The sequence below is a fragment of the Podarcis pityusensis genome (genome assembly GCF_964106645.2).
Source record: "Podarcis pityusensis genome assembly, chromosome: 3".
In the NCBI taxonomy this organism is placed as follows: domain Eukaryota; kingdom Metazoa; phylum Chordata; class Lepidosauria; order Squamata; family Lacertidae; genus Podarcis; species Podarcis pityusensis.
Genome location: NC_138026.1, coordinates 103,122,703 through 103,143,182, shown reverse-complemented (window position 1 = coordinate 103,143,182; position 20,480 = coordinate 103,122,703). Strand labels below are relative to the sequence as shown.

The window sequence follows — 20,480 nt, the reverse complement described above, 5'->3', positions numbered from 1 at the left end:
ACTCTGATTAGCCCAGCTCGGCTGGCCAGTCACCAGGAATGGTGAACATTGTGGTTCAGAAACGTCAGGAGGCCCATGTGTTATCCACCCCTGATTTATAGAAATAGATGAGTTGACAAAGCGTGGTTTGGTGTGATGTTTGACCATTCTTACCCCTAGTGGCTGCTTGCTTGTGCCATGGAGATGGGAGTGACCTTGGACAGCTGAGTGCTGACAGGACAGAAAACAAAAAACAGGCAAGCATCTCTACACCACGGCTTGCCTGTCATACTCTAGTTGTGATTTGGCTTTTAAACTATGGTTAGCACAAACTATGGGTTGGGATGATGCTTAGTAGAGCCTGGAAGCATAAATGAATTTTCTTTAACTGGATGATTAATTTGGAGGTGGACTATGGAAGTTCATGTTTATGGTGCTATTTTCAGTAAGGAAAGGGGAGCTTTGTGTCACAATAGCTTTATGACTTAAGACGGAAACTCTGTTCTCATGCTGTCAATAGAAAACAATGGGGGACAAATGCAGGTAACTGTCACCTTTTTAATCACAAGACCTGCCATTTCAGGGCTTCACTTTCTGCCACGGACTTGGGATGTGTATTTCTGCTGGGGGATGAATTGCCAGCACCAGCTTTCGTCTGATAACAGCATCTGGCACTAGATTGATTTAACAGACTCTGAGGTTTGCTCTTTTCAGATATGCATTCTTACGGCAGCTACTGTGTAGTTCTGACATGACCACACGCTGCTGTTGTTTTTTCTGCCTCCTAGCACCACGTGTGAAGCTAAAGCTCTTTGACACCTGCCATTTGGACCCTTTTCTTACGGAAAAATGTCATCGTTTTCCGACAAGATGAAGACAGATATCTGATCGTTCTTCTCTTTGCAGAGATGTGCTGAGGGCATGGTTCATAGATGAATGGATAAAGGATTCCAGTGTCACAATTGCACAGTTTGCTACGTTTGGTTTAGTAAGCCAGAGGAAGATGTAACGCTTTGTATTGGAAGATCCTCTTCCAAATGAAACATAGGCGAGGTTTCATTTTATTAGGCTAAAGTCCTGTTCCACTGATTTTTCTGGGAACCAATTCATCATGACTGTAAAAGTGTGTGCCCTTAGAAGAAGCCAGGACTGGGGGAAGATGTTTTCATAATAATTGCAAAATAGTCAGAATTATGACATATCCAATGCAGATATCTGGTTTGCACAAGGACTTCAGTTTGCACCATGGAATTTTCCTTCCATCTTCTCCCCTTCCTGAAAATTTGTTTATAGGTGTGTGTGTGTGTGTTTAGGGAACCCCCAGGACAGATTGTGGGGCACGTGGGGAGGGGAAGCGAAAGCCCTTGTGTGAACAGGACAACTTGATTGGATGCAACCCCATGTATCCAAATTGTCCCCTACAATTTCCATTGTGTGTTGGGGAAGTTGCCGCAGATCCTTCACCCCACTCCAATCAATTATCTTCTGAAGTGCTCCATCCAAAGTCTCTGCATGAGCACCACACACAGCAGGCATAGAAGACTGCTTGGCAGTTGTCACAGAGTTGCTTTTGTCATATGAAGCAACAACATCATTGTGTTGGGAATTTTTATTTTATTTTTTTGCCTAGAATGGCAGGCTAGGCAACTTAGCATCTTTGTTGAAGCACAGAGATAAATACAGAACCTTAAAAACAATCCCAATTCTTGTTTAAGGGAGCAATTCCAAGCACAGGAAGCTGGTGTATATTACGCTGACTTAAGTTAAGGTGGCATAAAGCACACCATATCCAGGGTCAGCCAGGGCAGATAGGAGAGGTGAGGCAAGACATGCCTGCAGTGATAGACAACTCCAGACTCTGTCTCCTGCAATAATCCCCAACACTGCTTTGTTGCTTTGGGAAGCAACAAGTCCAGCTCCTTTAAAAGGTAAAGGGACCCCTGACTGTTAGGTCCAGTCATGACCGACTCTGGGATTGCGGCGCTCATCTCGCTTTATTGGCCGAGGGAGCCGGCGTACAGCTTCCAGGTCATGCGGCCACCATGACTAAGCCGCTTCTGACAAACCAGAGAAGCGCATGGAAATGCCATTTACCTTCCCGCCAGAGCGGTATCTATTTATCTACTTGCACTTTGACATGCTTTTGAACTGCTAGGTTGGCAGGAGCAGGGACCAAACAATGGGAGCTCACCCTGTCGCGGGGCTTCGAACCGCGACCTTCTGATCGGCAAGCCCTGAACTGTGTGGTTTAACCCACAGCGCCACCCGCGGCCTTGCAAAGCAAAGTGCCAAGCAAAATGAGTAAGAGGTGTCTAGGAACGTGGCTCCCCTCTGTTGGGCAGCAGGCCACAGCGGATTCTCTGTAGTGACTTGGACACCTCTCTCACAATGCATCTGGCCAGGGAACAAGGACGTGGGCCTTGGGGGAGGAGGATGAGTTCTGTGGGGATGACAGTTGCCTGTCTTATCTGTACAGGCACATCTTCCTGGAGCCATGCCTAGGCAGGGAGCTGTTCATTGCTACGGTGCTGGGGCTGACAGTGAGAGCAGGGTGGCTGTGGTGGAGAATGAGGTGTTGTTGGGGCTTTTCCTCCCCATCCCTTGGACAGAGCTTGTTTTCTGTCTCCTGGCTGCTTCTGTTGCTGACTGTCCAGAGTGCAACTGGCAGTGCTGCTGCTATATTCCTTCCCCCCCCCCTTTCACTTTAATACATCACAAAAAAAGAGAAATATGAAAATAAACAAATATCCGTCACCACTTGACAACTAAAAACAACAACTACAACAACAAAAAACAAACAATACATTGAATAGTGTTCATGATGCTTTGACATAAAAATGGTCTTTTTTCTGTAGACATGGCTTCTGACGTCTGCGCCTTACTTCTATTTCTCATCAATTGTTCACAATTGTTCATATCATAACATATTTTGGTTTTAATATTATTTATTTTATCATGGGTTTCCCCTCAGACTTGAAGCTCCTACTGAAGTTATTCAAATGCTGCTGCAGAGTTTAAACTGTCATTACTATTTTTCAAATAAATTTTAAAGACTTCCCATTTTGAAATAAGCACTTCCTTTGATTTATTTTTTATTCTTTCTGATAGATTGTCTAATTCTGCATATTCAAGCATTTTTTGAGACCTCTCTAATCTAGAAGTGACTTTATTACTTTTCCAGTTTGTCGCAATGAGGACTCCTGCTGCGACCGTGGCGTATAGAAAAATTTCCTTTGCCTTTTTGGGGATATCTGGGTCTGTGATTCCCCAGTAAGTAGGCTTCTGGTTTTTTGTTGAAAGATAATTTTAACATTTTTTGCCAGTTCAGAATGAGCTGCTGCTCTATTCCTGTTGGGGAGAAGAGCTTGGGTGTCGCCATATAGGCCTCATCCCCCCCATTTCTGGGGTGCAGTCTCTGCTTAGCAAGTGCTCAGCCTGACCGCTGTGTGTAGAATGTGTTCCCTGACTGCAAAATGCCTTTCACCTTAAGGCCCCAGAAGAGCTACTCTAGATGAATCACATCCTCATGTATCTTGATTGTGCCTTCTGTCTGAGTACTTGGAACTTCACATCTTATTCCTCCTCCTTGAAACAGTTTCTTTCCTGTGACTTTTTTTTTTTTAATAGCAAGGCTTACATACCACTTAATCAAATAATTTAAAGTAAAACAGCTCAGTTGGTTAGAGCGTGGTGCTGACAACACCAAGGTTGAAGGTTTGATCCTGTATATTTCTGCACTGCAGGAGGTTGGACTAGATCAGGGGTAGGCAACCTAAGCCCCTTCTCAATCCGGCCTGCGGACGGTCCGGGAATCAGCGTGTTTTTACATGAGTAGAATGTGTCCTTTTATTTAAAATGCATCCCTGGGTTATCTGTGGGGCCTGCCTGGTGTTTTTACATGAGTAGAATGTGTGCTTTTATTTAAAATGCACCTCTAGGTTATTTGTGGGGCATAGGAATTTGTTCATTGTTTTTCCAAAATATAGTCCTGCCCACCACATGGTCTGAGGGACGGTGATCCGGCCCGTTGCTGAAAAAGGTTGCTGACCCCTGGACTAGATATTCCTCAGGGTTCCTTCCAACTCTATGATTCTATGGAAAATAGTGATGAAACAGACATTAAAAATAGTAGGGAAAACAAGGTTTGCAAAATGTAGATGAAATACAGTGGTATCTTGGGTTACAGATGCTTCAGGTTACAGGTGCTTCAGGTTACAGACTCCGCTAACCCAGAAACAGTACCTCGGGTTAAGAACTTTGCTTCAGGAGGAGAACAGAAATCGTGCGGTGGCGGCGCGGTGGCAGCGGGAAGCCCCATTAGCTAAAGTGGTACCTCAGGATAAGAACAGTTTCAGGTTAAGAACGGACCTCCAGAACAAATTAAGTTCTTAACCCGAGGTACCATTGTAATAATAATAGTAATTACTTATTAAAATACTAATCGCTTATCGCCCAAAGGGTCTCCAGGTGACATACATGGAAAATGAATCAATTATACCGTAGAGGAAAATGGGGCATTATATAGCACATTAATATTGCTTTGGGGAAGAAAACACACACATTACGTAGCTGGGTGGGCTTGTCAAAAACAATGCCTAATATTGAAAGGCAGGGCGTTTCAGTGAATAGGTGTTGCCGCATTAAAATATAATTCCTTGCAAGTGTGGCATGAACATTATGTGGCATTTTTAAAAGTGCCAGTTTCACATATCAGGTGATCCTTAAAGTCCCAAGCTGTTAAGGAGTTTATGTACTAATAGAAACACATTGAATTTGACCATGTGAAATTTGGCAGCCAGTTCAAGATCACTGAGCAAAGGTGTAACATGCCGGCAGAGTCTCTTGTCTTGTCAGCAGTAATTCTGTACTAACTTCAGTTTCTGGACCAAGCATGGGGGCGGGGCAGGATGAATGAATAGCTTATTTGAAGCCCTTAAATATGACTCAGAAATCTGCGCCTTTAATTCCATCTGCAGATATTGATGCTGCTGAGGCACTGTTGTACACTCTCAAGTTTGCATCACTTTCTTTAGTCGGCACGCAAGGGGCCTATCCGTGCATTGTGAGCCAAACATGCTGAACAGAGTGTTTCAAAGACCCTCCCCCCATTTTTGGTCAAGTTTGCAGGCTAGTCATTGCTTAGAGCTTTATTAAACAACATGTGTAGTGGTCCACAGTAGATGAATCTGATGGAGTGGGCTGTTGAATGTGGATTTCCATTGTCATGGCTCAATTAATGTGCCCGGGACAAAAAGGCCTAAATCCATTGCACAATTAAGCTTGCTTAAGCCCATTGAAATTAATGGTCTCAAGCATGCCTAATTCTGTGTTGGATTTAGGTCAAATAAATATTATTGTAAGTGGTGAAAGACATATTATTGCAGGAATAATACTGTAGAAGACGCATGCCATCAAGGGGAAGTGGCGGCCACGGTACCTAAAACTCCACTGGGATGTAGTAGGAGCTTTAGCATAATAGTATTGGTATTTTATTCTACCGATATGCTAGTTTTCAGCTTTCTAACTATTGTTTGTGCCCTTTGTTTTTAGCGCTGTTTTGCTGGACCATGTCTAAGCATAGATGAATAACCAATATGATTTTCACCAACTAAAGTTGTAGCTTAGAGAATATCAAAAGTGTATGTTTGATGGGGGAAGGGGAAATACTGTATTATGTCGATGTATTCTCAATTTCTCATGTTTCAGGGTACTGTGATTTCTCTCTCCCCCCCCCCACTTATGAACATTGTTTTTCATGAACTTTCCCTGACTCCTTTAAATTTATTGAGAAGAGGGGTTTCAATAAGCTCTGTAGAATGTGAGAGAATGATTAAATATGTCAGTATTTGATACATGAGTTATTCCAAAAGATCCTAAGGTTAACAAAATAATAAAATTGGACATAAATCCAACCTTCCTCGAATCGGCTGTCAAATCACGACGCTTTTCTCCCACACAAATGAAAATACGTGTATTTTTCCATGGCAGGGATTTACCAAGGATGATGGCACACAGCAAGGCTGACAATCCCCGTCTGAGATGCATGATTTTTGAGACATATGCCACCTCCCTTGACCCGTAGCTGGCCTCCAAATGCATTCTCAGGTTTAGCTGCCAAATGGGGACCTGGTGTAAGTGAATGCCGCCCCATTGCCTCTAGGGTCCTTTCTCGCTAGGGCTGGGTTTGGCTCTGGCACTGCGAACTGCCAATCCAACATTCCGCTAACTTAATTGGAGTTGAATTTATTTATTTATCTGAGTGCACATGTGGGCGCGTACAAAAAAAAGAAAAAAACCACCACGTTTGACTTTGTCAGGAAGAAATTGGCAAGAAATTGCCTTTGAGAAGCATTCGTGGTTTAGAATTATGCACAATTCAGCTGTTGCCATGGGCTGCTGACAGTAGTTCAACTTACTCAGTTCTTAAGTCTATGATGATTAGGTGCCGGCTGTGTTCTTATTGTGTTCTCTTTCTACCCAACTTGTTGGCCTAGCATTGATGCTTTGCTTGGCATGTTTTGAATCCTGATTGTACCTGGTGCATTTTATTGTAAGCACACTGTGTTGCTTCAGTTTATAGTGAAAGGGTTTCTTTATCTTGAATTTTTGGGGAATTCTTCACATTGACAGGCCACAATGTTTGAAATAAGCGCTCGTGTTCTTTCTACTTCCAGTTGACATTTTTTTGAGGAAAAAGCTAGGCCTCCTCTTGTATGCATGCAGAAATACGGTTGCAAATTCATCTCCTTTTCACTCATCAAACATTACAAGAGCTTCCTTTGACATAACCTTGAAAGTATCTGTTTACAAAATATTTGTACTGCATTTATGGGGAGAATAATGAACAGTGTTGAGCGAGCTAAAGTAGAGATTTAAATCCAGCAGAGGATAGATGGGAGTGCATTTGTTTCACAAGAGGGAAAGGGTCCCCCCCCCCTTAAAAAAACAACACTTTAATGTATTGAGAATCTACCTTGAAGAAAACAGATGACCAGGGCAGAGTTACATTCCATCTTTATTGGCAAACACATGGAATATGCTTCTAGAATTGTGCCACGGCCTACAAGAGCGCAAGCTCCACTTAGGAATAAATTAGGAAGGGTTTGTCTTCTCAAGAGCAGAATTAAGCTCCTGATCTCTTGATTGTTGGAACTTGTGTCTGTTTGATGAAGGTCATGTTGGCTGCATTCTCTAGAGACAGAAGGGCAGACTTGATAAGCACGTTGTACTTGATCTGGTGATTTGGCAGGGGGTGGCGGCAGTGTGTTGAAAAAGTGAAGTGCTGCTTTGTTGAACGATAACAGGAAGGTGGGGTGGTACCATGGACGTATCAGAATTTGTGTATCTGCATGTAGTTTTGCTCTGTCCACCTAATCATGGTGACATTTTGTTTGTACTGGGGCGAGGGGAGTAAAGTGAGGAACATGGTAAAATTATGAATGTTGTATGGCCTGAGTAGCTAACCCATAGCCCTCCAGATGTTTCAAAAACTTTTGATAAAGTCCCTCACTAAAGACTCCTAAATAAGCTTAGCAGCCATAGGATAAGTGGAGAGGTCCCCTTGTGGATCAGGAACTGGCTACACAACAGGAAGCCAAGAGTAGGAAGAAGTGGGACCTTCTCACAAAGGAGGCCTATGGCTTCCTCCAAGGATCTGTATTGAGTCTGGTCCTTTTTCACTTGTTCATAAATGATCTGTAATTAATGGTGAGCAGTGGAATGGGTTGGCTGAGTTTCTTGGCGAAACCAAATTGTCCAGGGTGATGAAAACGACAAAAAACAGAATTGCGAGGAGCTCCAAAAAGATCTCTGAGAACTCCAAAAGCTGCAGTGCTTCTACATACATACATAGTTTTATAACTTTCCACAGTTCAAACCATGCTCAAGGTGACTCACAGCGTGAACAAAATGCAGAGCTGCAACATAATTCTAAGTAGTCATAAACAATAAATAAAACATAAAAAATACAAAACCAAACTGAATAATTTCCACATAAATAACAACAAATTGTGTGACGCGGCAGCTAAAAAAGCCAATGCAATTCTGGGCTGCATCAACAGGAGTATAGCATCTAGATCAAGGGAAGTAATAGTGCCACTGTATTCTGCTCTGGTCAGACCTCACCTGGAGTACTGTGTCCAGTTCTGGGCACCACAGTTCAAGAAGGACACTGACAAACTGGAACAGGTCCAGAGGAGGGCAACCAAAATGGTCAAAGGCCTGGAAACGATGCCTTATGAGGAACGGCTAAGGGAGCTGGGCATGTTTAGCCTGGAGAAGAGGAGGTTAAGGGGTGATATGATAGCCATGTTCAAATATATAAAAGGATGTCACATAGAGGAGGGAGAAAGGTTGTTTTCTGCTGCTCCAGAGAAGCGGACACGGAGCAATGGATCCAAACTACAAGAAAGAAGATTCCACCTAAACATTAGGAAGAACTTCCTGACAGTAAGAGCTGTTGGACAGTGGAATTTGCTGCCAAGGAGTGTGGCGGAGTCTCCTTCTTTGGAGGTCTTTAAGCAGAGGCTTGACAACCATATGTCAGGAGTGCTCTGATGGTGTTTCCTGCTTGGCAGGGGGTTGGACTCAATGGCCCTTGTGGTCTCTTCCAACTCTATGATTCTATGATTCTATGAAAGTCCTTAAACAGATACAAAAGCCCAATAGCAACAGCAGCCACGCTCAACAAGAGTCAGCCACCCTCAACACCCCAGCCCAAGAGTCTTCAGCAGCCTCAGCTTTTGTAGCTGAAATCAGGACCCCCACCTCTCAGGCCAGGTGGAAAAGACCTATAAGAAGTAGTGAGGATGGAACCAGGTACCTTCTGGATGTGAAGCAGAAGCAGTTTACCACTGAGCTATGCCCCCCTCCAAAGCTGGCTGTGTAATTAATTACCTTCTCTAACTTTTCATGGTAAACTCAGATGAAACTGCCTAGAGGCTTGGAACTGTGCCACAGGGAGGTAGCTGCTACCCAAGCAGGTCTACTTGAAAGGGCCATTGTAATAATGTCCGGTAATTCAGAGGACTACGAAGGTGGGGATGTCACCAGTTGTTGGGGCACTCCCAGTTTCAGGTAGGGCATCCACCAGAGCCAGAGTAAGACATTTTGGTGCCTGAGGTGAACCACAAAACAACACACACCCCACTGTCAGGTAAGAAGTGGGGAGTGAAGATCTATATTGGGGACAAGGGGGAGGGGATAAACTTTGACATTGGGATCTGCCACCCCTTTGGATCCTGCTGCCTGAGGCTGTCGCCTCACCTTGACGTATGTGTGGGCTGGCCCTGGCATCCACACCTTAGCATGGATTTTTTTTTAATCCTAATTAGTAAAAATGAGATTCATGCAAAGTACTGGAAGATGTGATCTCTTGCTATAAAGTGTGGATATGTTAATGCATCTCTTGAGTGCTAATAAAATAGGAATCTGGTTTGAGTATTGTTTGTTGCAAAGCTCCCTGGGCTGGATTCAGAGTGTCTCTTCTGCAAGTGAAAAGGCCTTGAATGCTTGTGGCAGGGACTGGAATCCAGCAGAGATTCTTGCTGGGTGAAGGGGAGGTGCCGTTTTTCAATGAGGGTCCTTCAGCCCTCCAGAACGGTTCCATGTGATAATCATCCTGGGGGCGGTTTCAACTTAATAAATCTAACCCTTCCAAAAATAATCATAATTCCAAATGTTCTTGACATGTAATAAAGAGAAAACATTATTAGCTTAATTTTGCATGTATGTGTGTCTGCAGTGTACTAAAAGAAGTATAATTTATCATTTAGATTTTCCCCGCAGAATTTCCAGCAGTAAGCACAGACAGTCACCAGATGGTGCTAAAGCAACACATTTAGAGAACTGGCAATGCACATAATGCTGTTTGCTACTGTCTGATAAGTTCTGATGATATTTATACTGTTCACGACGGTTTCCTTGATTTGACTTGCAAAGCAAACAAGTTGCTGAGAATAACCGAGAAAGGAATAATAGTTTGTTGGTGTTCAAGTGAGTTTTATCTGACCACTTTCTGAGTTCCATTTTGGGGGGAGGGGTGCAGGGGAGGAAGGAGAGAAATAGCCTCTTCCCTTCCCTTTTGCTTTCATTATATTTCTCAACAGCATCTATAGCTTTGGCCTACATGCCTGTCGACCAATGTGCACACCAATTAGCATAGATTTATTTACAGTGGTACCTCGGGTTACAGACGCTTCAGGTTACAGACTCCGCTAATCCAGAAATAGTACCTCGGGTTAAGAACTTTGCTTCAGGATGAGAACAGAAATCGTGCGGTGGCGGTGCACCGGCAGTGGGAGGCCCCACTAGCTAAAGTGGTACCTCTGGTTAAGAACAGTTTCAGGTTAAGAACAGACCTCCAGAATGAATTAAGTTTCTAACCCGAGATACCACTGTATTTGTTTCGTTCCATTTATCAGCTGCTTCCTGCGAACCGTCTCCAAGTGGATTTAATGATTAATAATAAATGGTTGTACATTTTCCACATTGGATGGCAGGACTCTGTGCTGCATCCAAAACTGTGGCTCTCCTTCCCCACAAGTATGCTTCTGGTAACTTCACTCTACCGCTTTGGGCAAATACCCCAAAGACACCTCTTTACTCTGATCTTTGATGCCTGAGTTGTATATTTTGTAACTGAAAGTTGATTTAAAGCAGGCTTCCTCAACCTCGGCCCTCTAGATGTTTTGAGACTACAACTCCCATCATCCCTGAGCTCTGGCCTTGCAAGCTAGGGGTAATGGGAGTTGTAGTCCAACAACATCTGGGGACCCACAGGTTGAGAAAGGCTGCTCCAGATGTTTTGAGACTACAATTCCATTCATCCTTGACCACTGGTCCTGCTAGCTAGGGATCATGGGAGTTATAGGCCAAAAGCATCTGGAGGACTGAGGTTGAGGAAGCCTGGTTTTAATGTTGTAAGCTAGCCTGGAGCCTTAGGGTGGAGGGTGGGTAATTAAGATCATCTTCATCATTTGGTGGTAGCAAACTTCATACTACTGTATGAAGAATTCTTCCACAGCTCCAACCTTGCTGCTATCCCGCCCCATCACAGTCCAGTCCAGGTAAACTGCCATGACTAGTGTTGGGAGGGTGGCTCTCCAACACACCATCTGCTGCCATTTTTCACTGGATAAAATTATTACTGTTTATTTCAATTTACACCCCTCTTCCTTTGGAAGGAGCCCAGGATAATGCAATTAGGATCTTCAATCACCTATAATTAAACCTTACGTTTTACATATTTATTCCACAAAGTACTTTGCAATCCTCATTGCTTTCATTCTTCTGGGAAAAGTCTCTTCATTCCCCCCCCCCCAATTATTTTCATTGTATGGAATGGCACCTGAGATTGAAAACAGCATGTCCAAGAGAGAATGGTGGACATCTTAGGATCTTTGTATTAGGCTATAGGCCATTGCTGTGCAAGAATATGTAAGCTTTTTTTGCATACCTAATTGTTCATCAAGCAGGACAAATTAATCACTTTGGAGTGAATTCTGTGTGCCACAGAATATTTTGCATTCTTCACAAATAGGAGAAAAGGGATTTCTCCTTTGCCTGGTTTTATATATTTTAATTTTGAGAGGGCAACCAGCTATGAGTAAGATGTACAGAGAGTGCCAAATTCATGCTCAGTCCGTCCCCCCAACTTTAAGTAAGGGGGGGATGAAATAGATTAAAAATCCACATGAGACACGCTGTTTCCCTTTTTCTTTTCTTAAATTTATGTAATATCACTGTCTTCCATATATTGAACTTCAAAGAAGAAAATGTATGGACCAGATTAATCCTAGAAACCTGATGACTTTAACTCTGCTCACGCTATCCCCTGAATTTGTTTCTAACAGCGCTCTTAAAATTTCGAGCCATTTGGTACTGCTTATTTATCATTTGTACCGATCTGTTAAAAGTGTGAAGGGCTTTACCTTTATCTCATTCCAGTCATCTGCTGGAACTGTTTACGTTTGTACCGACTGAGCCAGGATGATGCACATTGCAGTGAGAGGGCTCTAAGCTTGGATCTTGACGCCAGGAACAGACTATTTTGAGGCCAGGGACAGCCATTATGAGGTTGACTTTTGTTCATATTTATCCTGTGGTTCCCTTCCAAGGAGCTCTGGTCTAGGATCACCCATGAGTTTAACGGCTGTGGAACTAGTCCAACATTCTGTGCAGTCCACCTCACCAATTATAACCTTATTATTCAGGGATGGGGAGGAATATGTGACTTCAGCCTTCCACGACACTTGATGTGTGGTGCGGACGTTTGTTTTATTATCGTTTAAAGAAGCCGGTTAAATATTGTTTACGCTTAATTAAAAGACAAATGTTTAAAAAGACATTTCTTGTGTGATTGTCACCAAGAATCAAACCTCAAAATCTGCATGCTCCTTGCGGCATTTAATATTCCTCTTCCTTTTGCTTCTGTTCTTTTCCTTCATGTGGCTCAGAGCCAATACCTGAAGTGGGAGGAAAAAAAGAAAGGGACTTTTATTTATTTTTATCCTCCCTTCACCACAAGGTCCCAGGGCGAGTCACAACAGAGTATAATGAAGCATTAAGAACATTTTGAAACAAATTACAATTATAACTAGACGAGGGTCCTAAATATTTCTTAAGTGGCAAAGAAGTGTGTCTTCAGCATATTACAAAAGCTGTATAATGAAGGTGCCTGATGCATCTCTGTGGGGAGTGAATTCCACAATTTGGGGGCTGCCACGGATAAGGCTCTGTTGCAAATTAGACCAGACTCTGTTACATCCGTTGAAAAGAAGTGGGATGCTTTTAGGTTGTCCTTTTGAGCAGAATAGACAGGGTGATGTCTTGCCTTATCCCACCTCATGTCAGACACCGCCCAGAACAACAAGTTCCCCATCTGTGGCTCCTTGTACAGCATATGGTGCATGAAGCATAGCAAAACTGACCAAGAATAAAATATACAAGATTCACCTAATCTGCACCGGCAATCATGCATATGCAGTTCAGAAACAGATAAGATTTTGTAGACTTACTTATTATTTAACAGTGGGTGAAACGTTCGCTATAAACGTGCCCTTCTGTTCATGCTGCCTCCTGTTTCGTGAGGGAGTTTTCCAATTTGAGCTGCAATAAGTGTAATTACATCTGGGCTTTTGGGGGGGGGGTTGATTCTCAGCAAGAATTATAACAGTAGGTTTTTCCTCTGGAAAATACCTCCTCAGTAATGCCTTTAATTTTCCTGACAGTTGCATGCAATATTTTGTCCCCACAAAAAGAAGAAAGCACAAACTTTCAAGATAGTATTTTGTGTCATATATATTTATGTGCCGTTGTACTGGCTGTAAGAGATCCTGACATACAGGCAGGGAAATCACTTTACTGTATCTGTAAATTTTTAAATACATTGTACGCTTTGCTTGAGAGCATACTCCATTTGTATCTGATATCATTTAAGTATTTTTTGCATATGTAAAAAAAGGCATGCAGATCTTGCAAATGCATTTTTCCACAGAAGTGCTTCTCCCCTTTTCTGACTCTGTTATTTTGTTTACTTTTAAGCGATTCATTTCCCCAATATCCTTTATTTAGAAGCTGGTAGTTTTCCTTGTGCTGTGCAGCAAGGTTAGCTCCAGGAGCAAAATAATCAGTGTTCACTGATCTAATAAATGATTTAAAATATTAATGGTTGAAAATCAATAAGATACCGGTTATCTTTGGATACCTGTTAAGTTGCTTTTTATGTCATTAATGAATAAATAAAAATTACTTCCAGACGACGGTCTTGAGAAAATCCAGGCATCGTGTCATTGTGTAGATTTCTGATCCTATTCTTATGCTACTGTGAAGTAAAATGTGTTTAACTTGGACGATATTTTAATGTGGTTTATTTAAGAGACAAAATACACATTTGAAAATGTTTGCAGTCGTGTCCAAGTATAATTGACAAGAGTGTTGAGATAAATTACTAGGGAGGCAATTCCTCTTGTGCGTCCTAAGGAATATGATTTAAAACTTTTCTCTGCAAAACTTTTGGCATTATTGCATGACCTCAGTCAAGTCTATATATACACACTGAATTTCAGCTAGAATAAGTAACCAGCAGTTTTAGCAATCTGGAGCATTTTCAAATGAGACTCCAAAAACTCATTTTTGTCTGGCAAAGTGTTGCTTGTAAATGCCATTAATGATGAATGGAATGCTGAAAAATGACTTTTTGAAACAGAATAAATATGTTTCAATTTGGGCTTTTCTTTTGTATTGGAGTCTTGAAAATGTTAGAGAAGTGATTTAAAAGCAAATTCGCTTCTAAGAAAACCATCCACCTACTACTAAAGTTAATTCTCCCCTTCCCTCCCTCTCCATTTTTCAAACCTGTGAATCAGAGGAGGAGACTTGCATTCTCAAGTTGCGTTGTTAGCGATCTCTGTTATAATTCAGAGCGTTCTGAAAGTGTGTTAATTGGTCTGGTTCCTGCCTGCCTGCCTGCCTTCCTTTCCCGCCAGGTACACCCATGTAATATGTCCATCCTAAAGCTAGTAGAGTTACCCACACATTTGATGGTGGGGTGGGGCTCTTGATCATTATTTACTTACTTCTCAAAGCTTCCTTCTCCATAAGTGATTTTTTGGCAACTTCCGCAGCTGTATGGAACTCGGACTTTGAATATATGAATAATATTGAGCCCAATTGCCTCTGACCTGTAGATCTTTAAAGGGACTGGTTCTTTGCTACGAACAGAAATCTCATTGTCTCTCTCAATGTATTCAGTTGGAGGTTTTCGGTAGTAGGTGGGAACGAGTTCGTTTTCTACCAGCCGATCCTCCCCTTAAGATTTCTCTGTTGGCCTGTTTCAAATACGATACAGCCTTGATCGCTATTTCAGTTCACCTTCATATCTGATTCAAACTTTTCATTCTGATTCAAACTTTGGGGACATTTGAAGTGTGCCTAAGCAAAGGAAAGGTGATACTTCTGCCTTTTGGGAACTGGCAACTTCAGGTTTTAAAGCTGGCCTTGTATGTGATGTTGTGATGCTGGTACTTTTTAGAGAAGACAGCTGTGGGTGCGGATGTGGGGGAGCCCTGGTGCTCTCTGTTAAGTCAGGATAGGAACAAAAATGATAGGTTTTATTCCAATGTTGCGAGCTGGTTTTGTGCTTTATATTTAGGAACGCAGAAAAATGCATGTATAGGAGTGTGTGAGAGAGGGAGGGGTAAGTAGCCCCACACTGAACTGGTGTGTGTGTTATTTTTGCATTTGAATGACAACTGACTTGAAGAAAATTTCCAGGGCCACTTTTCATAATACACAGAACCATGTACAAATATTAATTAAGTGCAAAATAAAAAGGAGATAATTATGTGTCTGCTGTTTCACAGAAATGTGTAATAAATCAGTGTGCCCATCAAATGCACCCGGACTCTGAAGAGAAGTAGCTGACATTATATATTTTGCTTTATTCAGTAAAGTTTTTTTCGAGATTTGAAAAAAAAAGAAGACTGCTGATAACACTCCAGTCGGCTGTAATTTCCAATTTATAATTTTAGAATTAATACGTTGCAATTAGGAACTGAGTGGTTCTAGTTCTGGTGGGCGGGCTGTGTTATGTCTCGTTACTCGTGTTATTTTAGCTTTTTATTAAATGTGCCCTAAATAAAGTTTATAGTGGAAAGAAAGAAAAATAGTTATAGTGATTAGTGATTTCCAGTTTTGCAAAGTTCTTTACAACTCTGGATCTCATTCAGATGCATATGTAGATACTTTTATGAGAGATACACACATTTTTATATGTGTTCAGAATGCTTTTTGTGAAATAACAATTGGTGTGAGGGGTACAAAGCCCAGTGTAAAAGATAGGATGCAGTCTTTCACAAGCCCTGTTGAAAACAGTGGAGCGTGTTCATATGTAAACAGCCTAAGAGGGAGAAGGGAGATACAATTTTCAGATGGGAGGGGGAACAAAAATAAGAATCCAACAGCACTTTTTCATTTACCTGTGACATATTGAAATCAAAGGAAAAGGTGGCATGAGTGAGAGGTGATGTGGGATATTACAGCTCCTAAATTTTTGAAATAAATCTCTTATATTTCAGTTCAAGAACGTAAGTTTAGGATCACAGCCCAAGATCACACAAAACTGTACTTTCATATAATGCATGGTGCAGATTTTACAAGCTTTGAGCCTGTATCTTTATATTTTGTGTACCCATTATTAAGATTTTTTAAAAATGTATTTTGTGTTGCAAGGTTTTAATGATTTGCTTTCTGTTCTGCAGCATTACCAATGAAGCGGGAGCCTCAATATACAGTGTTAGTCCAGAAGCTACCAAGGAGATGCCTGATTTAGATCCTAACCTACGAAGTGCAGGTAATTATTGGCTACTTCAGTATTTTCATGACACTCATAATGTATATATATGTACAACCACTTAAATAAGAGAAGATAATATTACTGTTGCCACCCTTAACTCTTTATGAATTTCCTTTCATTATTTCTTTTCATCATCCTTGAAACAAATTATAAATTGAGAACTCTACTTACTGTAAATATGTAAATACTGTGATGACCTACTTGTTGCCTGGATTGAGCCGTATAATTGGGATTCATGTCTCCCTCATATTTACATGATAGGAAACCAGCAGGTTTTTCCCCTTTATTTAATGCCATATGTAGTATACTTACTGCCACGGGCGTGTGACATATTGACTAATATATCTAATATGCTTGACAAGGCTGTATCTTGATAATTTGGTATCTGCTTTTTAGGTAGAAATAGCTCCAATAGGGAAATTAAATGAGGAATAACTGAATGTGATAGCTTTTACATAATTTATCTCTCTCTGGCTGTATTCGAGCATAAGATTAAACCTTGGTTCAACACTAGATAAATGTACGCAGCTTCCTCATGCTCACTCATTATTCACCCTGCGTGTCTATCTTCTTGTCTTACGTGGCCAAGAGGAAGAATTTAGAAACTTTAAATAACCACAGTATCTTGTTTCGTCTGAACTGGAGATTGTGGTTAAATGCTAACTATGGTTAATTTCAAAAGAAGCCAACTTCAAACCATGGGTTATGAAGCCAGCTTGTTGAAATTAACTATAGTTAGTGTTTAACCACAAGCCCAGTTAGGATTAAATGGCAAACAGAGTTCATTAAAAGCAAAATATTCCAAATGCTTCCTCTTGTCTCTTGTGAATAGGTGGGAGGGGCTCACTCCTGTAGTGCTAAACTGTGGTTTAGTGTTACGTCCAAACACATTCTTCCTGGATAAAGAAACCTGTTTCTCATTGCAGGGGGTATCAAAATTGCAAAGGTACTTACAGAAGTTATAGGATATTGGTAAACACATTTTTTTTTTATAAAAAGGGGACATTTTACCCTTCCATCATAACAGTGGCCAGCATAAAACAAGCCCAGACACAGATGGACTGTGGGAGTTGCAAGCCATCTCAGCTTGGCATACTGAGAAGTGCTTTATACTGGCTATATGTGGGAATGTCTCATTAACAATAATTTAACAGTCTTTGTAAAGGGAAAGTGGTGATTTCCAGTGGCAACCTGAAACATATCTCTACTTGCATAACACGAACTATGTTTACTGCTAGTGATGTTTGAAGAACTTAATTTCTATGAATATTGATGCAAATTGACCAAAACTGCACTTCCCAGATTAGTGTTCAGAACAGGATAATGCTATCATTTGAATTTTTCATTTCCCCCAATTTTTTGATACATCACTAAAAAAGTAATGTACCAAAATGCATTGAAATGCATATTTTAGAATAAGTGTGAGCATTGAGCTACATGTTCTTTAACGTGAATTTGTGATAAATGCATATTATTATTATTGATTATTCGATTTACATACCACCCTTCATCAAAAGATCTCAGATTTAAATATGAGGTTTAAATATGAACTTTCCTCTTTGTGTGGTTTTCTTAAAATAATAATAATAATAATAATAATAATAATAATAATAATAATCAGATTAATGCAGAAGCTGGACTTTGCAGACTTAGGTAAGAACACTTGGAAAATTGATTCAGACTAGAAATTAACTGATCTGTCCATTCTTGAGTACTACAGCTGAAAAATGTAATAATAATTTTGGGAACTTTTGGCTTTTCACGTGTTTAATTTTGTGTCCATTATAATGCCTTTAGATTGTTTCTAAACCAAACAAATACTTAGAACACAAAAAGTTAATCTATATATTTTTAACGTTAATACCGTCAAGTAGCTTCATCTGTAGTTCCTGCTTATCTTTTATTTCTGATTTCTCTCCTCATCAGACTTTGTGCTTCTCATTCATCGCTTGCCAGAATCTATCATGTTTCTTCCTCTGTCTCACATCTCTGCTTTTTCCTTTTATTTCTCCTTATCTATAGAAACATTTACCAGCCAATATTTATTCAATAAATCGTCTCTTTTTTTAGAAACCCTAACCCTTAACTTTCCTTTAATTGAACTGCAATGTCCAGTTTATTTTATTGAAAGATTTTGCTTCCATCTCCTCCAGTTGTGAGTTTCAATTCCATGTTATTTTGACTAACTTGTTCTTTATCTGAAGTAGGCAGGACCTTTGCTGTTTGTTTAGCACCCGGAATCTTCAAAAATCAATACTGTATTTCCTCAAAAATGGAGATGTGCAGAGTGTTTTGTCAAGTGGGTGGGGGGCAAAATATGAATAAACAACAACTGCACGTGTGCAAAGTTTGGCAGGTTGCAATTCAAGGATGAGTTCACATGACCAGCTACAGTCTGGTTTGGAGAGCCACGTAGAATGTAGTCCTGTAACCATATTGATAGAAGGAATGGCTATTGCTCTTCCTGTGATAGTTCCTGAGGTGATGGTTGTCAACCTTCAGCTCTGTTCATCCATCCCCTCCCTTAGTAGTAGTAGTAATAGTAATAATAATAATAATAATAATAATAATAATAGTAAGGTAAAGGTAAAGGGACCCCTGAACATTAGGTCCAGTTGTGGACGACTCTGGGGTTGCGGCGCTCATCTCGCTTTACTGCCCGAGGGAGCCGCTGTACAGCTTCCGGGTCATGTGGCCAGCATGACTAAGCCACTTCTGGCGAACCAGAGCAGCACACGGAAACGCCGTTTACCTTCCACTGGAGTGGTACCTATTTATCTATCTGCACTTCATGCTTTCAAACTGCTAGGTTGGCAGGAGCAGGGACCGAGCAACGGGAGCTCACCCCGTCGCGGGGATTCAAACCGCTGACCTTCTGATCAGCAAACCCTGGGCTCAGTAGTTTAGACCACAGCACCACCCGCATCCCTATAATAATAATAGTAAGTAAGTAAGTAAGTAAGTAATAATAAGTTATTATTTATACCCCGCCCATGTGGCTGGGTTTTCCCAGCCATTCTGGACGGCTCCCATCAGAACATTAAAAACACAATAAAAGATCAAACATTAAAAACTTCCCTAAACAGGACTGCCTTCAGATTTCTCCTAAAAGTCAGATAGTTGTTTATTTCCTTGACATCTGATGGGAGGGAGTTCCACAGGGAGGGCATCACTACTGAGAAGGCCGTTTTGCTTCTATTTCCTACTGCTCCGTCAGCTCTCCTGACCTGTGGGCACGGGGCAGTCTTCGGAAAGACCATTCTCTATGCTTCCTTCTCCAGTTTTCGGGGAGGAAGGAGAAACTTATTCCTTACCTCCTTCTCTTTGCTATTATCCATGGGTTGCAATCAGCTAAGTCCGGCATGGGGAGCCTTCAGCTTGTTGACCTAATTACTGTATTTTTCGCTCTATAGGACACACCCGACCATAAGACGCACCTAGTTTTAGAAGGGGAGAACAAGAAAAAAAATAAATCCCTCCCTCTCTGCGCAGCGCCCCTTCAGCGAAGCGGCAGGAGAAGTGAAGCCCCTTCCATTTCCCCTCCCGCTTTGCTGAAGGGGCTCTGCGCAGCTCTCTCGGTGCGCACCGACCTCTCTCACTCTCTAGGCTTCAGCGAAAGCAACGCAAAGCCATGGAGCCTGCATTTGCTCCATAAGACGCCTCCTTAAGACACACATTCCCCCTTAATTTTTGGAGGGGGAAAAGTGCGTCTTATAGAGCGAAAAATACGGTAGACCCCGCACAGGTCCTGCTTTGGCCTGCGAGGCCATTTCCCCAAAGCACACCTACCTGGTGCTATATGTGCCTAATTACAGTGCACGGTCGGGAGCCTTAACGTGTACAGTGGTACTTAATTCGTTCCAGAGGTCCGTACTTAACCTGAAACTTTTCTTAACCTGAAGCACCACTTTAGCTAATGGGGCCTCCTGCTGCCGCGCCACTGGAGCCCGATTTCTGTTCTCATCCTGAAGCAAAGTTCTTAACCTGAAGCACTATTTCTGGGTTAGCGGAGTCTGTAACCTGAAGCGTATGTAACCCGAGGTACCACTGTACTCTCATTTGCTCATTGAAAAAGGAGTCTTGCTCTCACCTCTGGTCAGCTGGCTGTCGGTGAGAGCAAGCCCACTGGTATCAGCTGCCTTACAGA

General features: G+C 41.6%; 1 protein-coding gene across 1 annotated transcript in view; it reads left to right on the top strand.

The window, feature by feature from the left end:
• SRBD1 (S1 RNA binding domain 1) overlaps positions 1-20,480 on the top strand; it is a 171,192-nt gene that overhangs the window by 50,528 nt on the left and 100,184 nt on the right. Inside the window, exon 15 of the mRNA XM_080998131.1 lies at positions 16,239-16,330. Within this exon, the coding sequence (XP_080854257.1) occupies positions 16,239-16,330 (92 nt within the window). The remainder of the gene's footprint in view (positions 1-16,238; positions 16,331-20,480) is intronic.